Genomic DNA, 8,776 nt, shown 5'->3' on the forward strand with positions numbered 1-8,776 from the left:
CCTTGAAATAGAGGACATGAGTGCTATTCTCCTTGTCTGCATATCTGAAAATGTCTTCGATTTCTGTGAGCTTGGTTGACTGGTTGGCTGTGTTCATAGTATTTTGATCATCCTTCCTCTGCGCGTTTTCCAGAGAGTCCACTGCCTGCTAGCATTGAAACTAGTTGTAGAAAAGTCTACTAGTAAAACCAGCAGATTCTTCCCCTTCAGTGTCCTTATTTGTTAAAAATGATTTTCAGCATAAGTTTCAAAAGATTAAGGAAAATTATAGATAAGGAAAACCAACAGAAGAAATCCAACATATTAGTGATCCTGAAAAACATTTTTTGACAAATAGATAAGAAAAATTAAAGATAGGAAACCTTACCCCCCAAAGGAGCACAATCTATAGATTAAACAGGCACACCATTTCCCCAGAAAAATACTAGTAAAGACAAGTCCGCACAGGACAAATTATTGGCATACAGGTCTAAAGATAAAGCATCTTTAACAAATAAGGAAACAGAAGGTGAAGAAAGCACTGGTTTCAGACTTCTCTGCAACTAGTTTCAATGCCAGCAGACAGTGGACTCTCTGGAAAAACTCTCAGACGAAGGATGACGAAAATACTATGAACACAGCCAAGCAGTCATTCAAGTCATTCAGCAGTTGTGAAAATACACTTGTCCACTTCTAATGTGACTTTCATTTTACATTTTTTATTTTTATTTTCTGTTATGTTTAAGCTCTGCCAAATCATATTTTAAACATTTTCATGATGAAATATAAGATAAATACAGAAAAGTGAGTAAAACTAATATTAAAAAAATAATAAATGTATGTAACCACACCCAAGTCAGGAAATTGAGTTTCTCCAGCAAACTAAATTCTCCTCAGTCTTCCCTTTGAAATCACAACTTCTTCCCTTCTCCCCAATAAGCAGCCATTGTCCTGACTTTATGGCAGTCATTTATTTGTTTTCCTGTAAGTGAACCATGAGTATACGTAATTTTAAACCATTAATATAGTTGAATTATGCCTGATTTTGTACTTTATATACATGGAATCATATAATCTTTGGTGTCAATGAATTTTTTTGCTTAATGTTATGATTGTAAGAGTCATTCAGTTGCTTCATGTAGTTGTAGTTAATTCATTTTTATTGCTGTAAAAGATTTCAATGAATGACCACACCAAAAACTGTAATAACCATTCTATTGTAGGTGGGGTTATTTGTATTTCTTTTCTTTTATGACTTAGTGATGCTATAAATATTTTAATACATAAATTCTGAGGCACATGCATAAGTATTTATCTAGGGTAAATATTTAGGAGTGGACTTGTTATATCATGGGGGAATATATGTCTTCAGATTTATCAAACATTATCAAAAGGATTGTACCAGTTAATTCTACCATTTCCAGTGTGTAAGAAGAGTTCCTATTACTCTCTATTCTTGCCAATTTTGTCAGACTTATTCTTTAAAATTTTAGCCAGTCAGGTGTGCATTTTGGCATATGGTTGTGAAAGACTGGAATTATTTATTTTTTGAGCTTTGTAGAAATTTCTGGTGAAGCTATGTGATGTGAAGCTTCCTCTGTGTGACTTTTTAAATTCTTATTTAATATTTAAAATATATACATTTATGTAGGGTTTTCTTATCAAGTAATCTTGGTAAGTAATAGTATTCTTATGCTTTTACCTGTTCATCTAAATTTTAAAACTTATTGGCAAGTGTCTAATATTATTATTTGCTTAATTTCTGAGTCATCTCTAGTGATTTAGATATCTAATGATGTTTCATTAATTGTTTCTATCTTATTTCTTCTACTTTGGTTGAGTTTATTTTACCATTCCTTTTTCTAAATTCTTGAGTTGGATGCTTAGCTTATGAATGTTTATTTTCCAACACAGACTCAAAGTTATGATTTTCCTTTAAATCACTGCATTAATTTCATCCTACAAGTGTTGCTATTTTGTAGTCTAAAATATTTAAATGCCCTTATGATTTTTTTCTTCAACCCACAAATTATTTTGAAGTGTATTCCTTGATTTTCAAACATAGGAGAATTTTTTGTTATCTTTTTATATTTACTCTCTAGCATTGCAGCCTGAGAACATACATGGTTTCAGTTCTTTGAAATATGATGCCATTTGCTTCATGGCCTAGTGTATAATCAGTTTTTATATGTGCTCCATAGCGCACTTGAAAAGAATATGAAGAGTTGTTGATTAGGTGCAATATTTCGTATCAGTTAAGATCGTTAATCCTGTTGGTCAAATCTATGTTTTAGTGATTTTTCAAGATAATTCAATTACTGTGAAAATGTTAAAAATCTCCTTTATAATTATAGACATGTTTTTCATTTTTGTAGTTGTTAGTTTTGTTTTCTGCATTTTTTATTGGATTTATTGGGGTGACATTGGTTCACAAACCCATACAGATTTCCAGTGTACAACTCAACAAAACGTCATCTGCACGCTGCATCGTGCACCCATTGCCCCAAGCAAAGTCTCTTTCTGTCCCCATTCCCCCCAGCCTTTGCCCACCTGCGCCTCACCCACTTTCCCTCTGGCCATCACCATATTGTTGTCTGTATGGTATGCATTTATATTTTTTGGCTAATCCCTTCATCTTCTTTCATCCAGTCCTCCAACCCCCTTCCCCTCTGACAGCTGTCAATCTGTGTTTCATGTATCCAAGCCTCTATTTCTATTTTGTTCATTAGTTTATTTTGTTCATTAGATTCCACATATAAGTGAGATCATATGGTATTTGTCTTTCCATGGCTGGCTTATTTTGCTTAGCATAATAATCTCCAGCTACATTCATGCTGTCGCAAAAATAAGATTTCCTTTTTTATGGCTGCATAATATTCCATTGGGTAATGTACCACAGCTTTTTTGACTGTTATTAGTGACTACAAATTTAGAATGATTGTTGCCTGATGAATTCTTGATAATCTTTTATGTTTATAATGCCTTTTACCATAAGGTTTATTTTGTGTGATATTTGTGTACTTTGTGTCATATTTAGTGGTGTGACTATTGCTCCACTACGCTAATGTGTGTTCCATGTGGGCATCAACTTAAGAAAAACATTTGTATACTCAGTATCTATATAGGCACTCAATTGTTGAATGAGTAGGTAAACATTAAAGTGAACATTAAATAAAAATTAGTTGGTTGGGGCGGGAATCATCAGGTATTGAGTTTAACATATTTCCTTAGTTCATGGTATTGTATTATCAGTGGTTTGTGCAAGGACCCATTGGTCATTGATTGGTTAGTTGGTTAATTTATCTCCACTAACCACTGTCCTTTCCACCTGTCGGCACCTGACCTAATGTGTTTGAAATTTGCCATAGAATTGTGTGTATCCTTGTAAAAGATGATATTGTTTTTCGGTGCATGCATTTGTATTTGCATAAATGGCATGGTGCTAGAGACACCTTGCTTTTTTAACAATACCTTATTTCTAAAACCTACTTATGTTGTTATAGTTTTAATGCCATTCAAGGATTCAACTGCATTATAGTTTTCCTTAGTGTGCTTCCGTATTTTATTTATGCCCTGGATTATAATTGTGAATTTCCAATTCATGATATTGAAAGGGATATATTCAGCCCACAAATCTTTAGAATAATGCATATTATAAGTACTTACAGTCTTTGCATTTCCCCTAATCGTACTCATTTTTTTATGCTTTGAGAGTTATCCTACACTCCCAGATCTCTCGTGCTTGCTGACTTTCATGGGATAAAGTTCATTTTATCTGTAGTCTCTCTTCCCTGCAGGCTGGAATACTGTGGTTTGACCTCTCTCTGTTGTCAGGATCTCTCCTCTACTCTTAGCAGCAACCAAAGACTGATAAAAATGAACCTGGCACAGAATACCTTAGGTTGTGAAGGAATTAAGAAGTTATGTGAAGTCTTGAGGTCTCCTGAATGTAAACTACAAGTTCTAGGGTAAGTCTTCATTGGCTTCTTAGGAAGAAAGTTTTCTGGAATGAGGGACTGGGGGAGCCACTCATTATTGCAGGCCCTGAGATCAACCTGATTGTGGACCCCTGGGCATTTTCTAGGCCCTTATTTTTCTCCCATAGAACACTGAATTTTGAGACAATGTACATAGTGATTAGAGTCACGAACTCTAGAGCCAGACTACCTGAGTTTATTGCCACTTAATAGATATTTGAACTTGTGCTAGTCCCCAGTCTCTCTGTGTTTCAGTTACCTTATCTGTAAGATGATAATATGAAATGATAATATCTACACATAGGCTTATTCACCTGAGTCAATATAGGTGGTCTTTAAAACAGTACCTAACATGTAATAAACAATGTACATATTAGCTGTTTTCATCATCATCATTAGTATTACTATTTTGCTCGACAAAAGAAGGGTGGCTCTTGGAGGATTCTTTTAAATTTTCATCTATCTCTCTCCTATATTCCATTTTCCTTCAGCTGCAATATCCCCTTCAGCATGTCCCTCAGTTTCTTTTTCTATTCCCCAGCCATGTTAATATTCTCTCTCTACTTTAATGGTCCCCCACCCCATTGAAATAAAATTTCATGAGGAAGTAAAGGGCTGTGGGAAAATCGAGTGCAAGAAGAGATGTTCCCTTGTTTTCTCAGGTTGTGCACAGAGGCATTTGATGAGGAAGCCCAGGAGCTGCTGGAAGCTGTGGGAGTTAGCAATCCAAACCTAGTCATTAAGCAGGATTGCAGTGATCAGAACGAAGAAGATGGTTCCTGGTGGAAGTGTTTCTGATGTGAAGAACTTGACATTCTTTGAAAAAGTAAAAGAAAGACCTCAGAGTGACAAGGCCTTGGGCTCTGAGCTTTAGGTACTCTATGCCCAGACATAGTGCATTCGATGTTTGTTACATGTAGTTAATCACTTCTCTGTCAAATGTTGTTCTACTTCACATAGGAGTTTGAGAGGCTAAAATAAAAAGGAAAACATAAATGCTCTGTGCAAAGTGTACCATGATGGTTTTTTAAAAGAAATATCTTTATATTGATTTTTAGAGAGGGAGATAGAGAGAGAAACATCAGTGATGAGAAAGAATCATTGATGGGCTGCCTCCTGGAGATGAAACCTGCAGCCCAGGCATGTGCCCTGACTGGGAATCGAACCTCGAACTCTGGGTTCATAGGTTGATGCTCAACCACTGAGCCATGCTGGCCAGGCACCATGCTGTTTTTAATTGGATGCAGAACCTAAGAATCCAGATGTGAGAAGCCTAGAAATGAGCTTGGAGGGTGGCGCCAGGGAGGAGCACCTTGGCTTCCTTTCTCTCCGTGCCCACTGCAGTGGCTCAGTTCAAAGTCTCGCCGTTTCTGGTGTGATTTATTGAATGTTTTCCTGTGTATGTTCTTGGGGCCACTCGTGTCAGAATCACTTGGGTGTTTCTTAAAATTTAGATTCCTGAGTCCCATACTATGTTTACTGAACCAGAGTATCTGGGTGAGGGCCCTAGGAACTGGCCTTTGAAATATTTCCCAGGAAAATCTTTGGGACGTTAATATTTGAGAAGCTACTAGAGTCAATAGAAATGGGAGTCCACTTCTGCAGTGAACATTGTCTGTAGCCTGTTGTGAAGATAAAAGGAGACAAAGATATGTTGGGGTTAGAGTGAAAAACAGGTTCCTCCATTTGCTAGAAAGGAAGCACAGTAAAATTTTCTGTAAAAGAATGTTTGGGTAATTTACTGCTATGTGTAACAAACAACCAGAAAACTTAATGGCTTCCAATGGCAACCACTTCATTATGTCATGTGTTAATGGATTAGAATTCAGAAAGGGCTCAGCTAAGCATTTCTCATGCTCTGCATGAACATCCCTTGGTGGTATTCACCTGACAGCCAGGTTGCCCTGGAAGCCCCAAGATGACCTTAGTCCAGTGATGGCGAACCTTTTGAGCTCGGCGTGTCAGCATTTTGAAAAACCCTAACTTAACTCTGGTGCCGTGTCACATATAGAAATTTTTTGATATTTGCAACCATAGTAAAACAAAGATTTATATTTTTGATATTTATTTTATATATTTAAATGCCATTTAACAAAGAAAAATCAACCAAAAAAATGAGTTCGTGTGTCACCTCTGACACGCGTGTCATAGGTTCGCCATCACTGCCTTAGTCACATGTTTAGTGTCTTGGGGAGGATGGTACTGCCTTATGACCCACAATTTCACTTCTGAGTATTTATCCAAAGAAATCCAAAACACTAATTTAAAAAGACATATGCACCCCTATGTTCATTGCGGTGTTATTTATAATAGCCAAGATATGGAAGCAACCCAAGTGCCCATCAGTAGATGATTAAATAAAAAAGCTGTGGTACATGTACACGATGGAATATTACTTGGCCATAAAAAAGAATGAAATCTTACCATTTGCAACAGCATAGATGGGCCTACAGGGTATTATACTAAGTGAAATAAATTAGGGAAAGACAAATACCTTATGAATTCACTTATATGTGGACTCTAAAGAATAATATAGACAAAGAAGATATAGACTTATGAATACAGGGAACAGACTGATGGTTGCTAGAGGGACGGAGGGTTGCAGGTGGGTGAAAAAGGTGAAGGGATTTAGAAGTACAAATTGCAGTTACAAAGTAGGGGGATGTAAAGTACAGCATAGGGAACCTAGCTTATAATATTTTCATAACGATGTATGGTGCCAGGTGGGTACTAGACTTATCAGGAGCATCACTTCATAAATTATATAAAAGTCTAACCCAGCCGTGGGCAAACTACGGCCCGTTTGAAATGAATAAAACTAAAAAAAAAAAAGACCGTACCCTTTTATGTAATGATGTTTACTTTGAATTTATATTAGTTCACACAAACACTCCATCCATGCTTTTGTTCCGGCCCTCCGGTCCAGTTTAAGAACCCATTGTGGCCCTCGAGTCAAAAAGTTTGCCCACCCCTGGTCTAACCCCTATGCTGTACACCTGGAACTAGGTGGACTGAAGAAAAGTCTTGTTACAACTAGGAATTTAAACTGAGATATTAATTTAAAAAAATTAGAATAGAACACACTAAGTTGCTTCTCTTCTAAGCTACATATTAGTTTCTGGATTTGTGTATAGCTAAACTGTGATTTAAAATGGAACCAATTCAAAATAAAGCCTTGTCTATTTACTAAATAAAGTTAAAGTTAAAACCGAAGAAAATAAAAACATATGTTTGCCACCTCAGGCCATGCTGTTAACTAGTCCATATAGAATAAATTTTAAACTTAGATACAAAAGTTAGAAAAAAAAAACCTTTAAAAAACTCTGCACTGTGTCTTACCTAAAAATTTAGAACAAAATATACAAATTGTTCATCCAAAGGATGTAGAAAGAAGGAAGGCAACAGCAGCAAATAAAGTCAAAACAGAGGATCAGCAAATAATAAAGCTGGTTCTTTGAAAAAATAAACTTCTGACAAGATGATCATAAAAAAGAAAAGCAAAACAGCTATTAAAATAAAATTTCAAATTAAAAATAGATAACTCTTAGAAAAGTATATCCTACAAAAATCAAATCCAAGGAGAAAATTTTAAAAATTGGAAGACTTAAAACTAAAAGAAATTTAGGCAAAAATCTCCCCAGCTCAATATGAGGGAGAAAATCCTACATAGGTCAATATGCTTTATGCTCAGAAATGTAAAATTTCTAAGTATAAGCAAACAAAAATAATCACTACATTTAAAAATCAATAACATCTCAAATAGCCTAGAAATACAATGATTTCATAATAAAAATCTGTTACTGCAATTCATCACACGAACTGATGTGATGCACTTAGCTTTAATTGCCGTTCATGCGTGATAAAGAACATTGAAACCTTAAAATCCTCCCCATTGAAGTAAAAACCTCACCAAAATGCCTACTTTCACTATCTCATCATTGGATAGCTACTGCAATAAAACTAACGTAGCACGTACACATATATACAGAAAGACTTCTCACGGCTATTTTCACCAAAGCAACCTTGGAAAAACTTATACTACGTTTTAAAAAAACAGCCCCAAGAAAAACTGAATATAGTTTTAAAAGTGTTTTTTTTAAATGTTAAAGCCTCAAAGATACATCCACCAAGTTATTCACTTTGGAAAACTCTGTAAGGAATAAATTTGAATTGTGTAATTTATTTGAGTAAACCGGAAATAATTTTTTTTCCTGAGGAGTTCCTCACCGAAGACGGAGAGGTGAAACCTTCAGTTGTTGTTTCCTCAACTGCTACTCGGACGCGTGGCCGTGTTCTCCTGTTTCGCCTTTATTTTGTCCGAATGTGACTTTCTGTCCAATAACCTGCGTGTGAAAGGGCAGTGTCCAGGCTACATATCCGAGCCCTTTGGAGGTGGAAAAACGAAGAAAATTGCGCCCAAAGAGCGATGCCCTCTCCTTCCTGTCCCAACAACCGACCAAGTCATCTCGTCCCCTTTCGCAAAAAATCACATACCTTCTGCGTATAAACTACATCCTTAAACTTTTAAAGTGCTATTATTTCGTTTTTCAATGAACTTATTTCTGTTCAAAAAAATGGTTTCGGTAACTTTGATTGTAATGCAATACAGTTCTCATTAAGAATAATGGGGAAAACATTATTTTTAATCGAATAGTTTTAATTTCACAGCGGAACTTCACGGGAAGGCCTTAAAACCTTAAACCGGGGCAGGTTAATACAGGGGAGCGTAGTGATGGCGGAAAGAAAATGGCCAAACTGCCAAGCTTCCCCGAAGGCGGGACCCGGGCTGGGCCCTGGATAACCAGCCAGCCAATCAGCGC

The 8,776-nt window shown here is 36.2% G+C and overlaps 1 protein-coding gene across 1 annotated transcript in view; it reads left to right on the plus strand.

Moving 5' to 3' along the window:
* Positions 1-4,754, plus strand: part of NLRP14 (NLR family, pyrin domain containing 14) — a 29,023-nt gene extending 24,269 nt beyond the window's left edge. The window contains exons 10-11 of the mRNA XM_005873928.1: positions 3,777-3,947; positions 4,619-4,754. Of these exons, the coding sequence (XP_005873990.1) occupies positions 3,777-3,947; positions 4,619-4,754 (307 nt within the window). The remainder of the gene's footprint in view (positions 1-3,776; positions 3,948-4,618) is intronic.
* Positions 4,755-8,776: the final 4,022 nt, after the last annotated feature.

The sequence above is a fragment of the Myotis brandtii genome, unplaced genomic scaffold (assembly GCF_000412655.1).
Source record: "Myotis brandtii unplaced genomic scaffold, ASM41265v1 scaffold422, whole genome shotgun sequence".
NCBI lineage: Eukaryota > Metazoa > Chordata > Mammalia > Chiroptera > Vespertilionidae > Myotis > Myotis brandtii.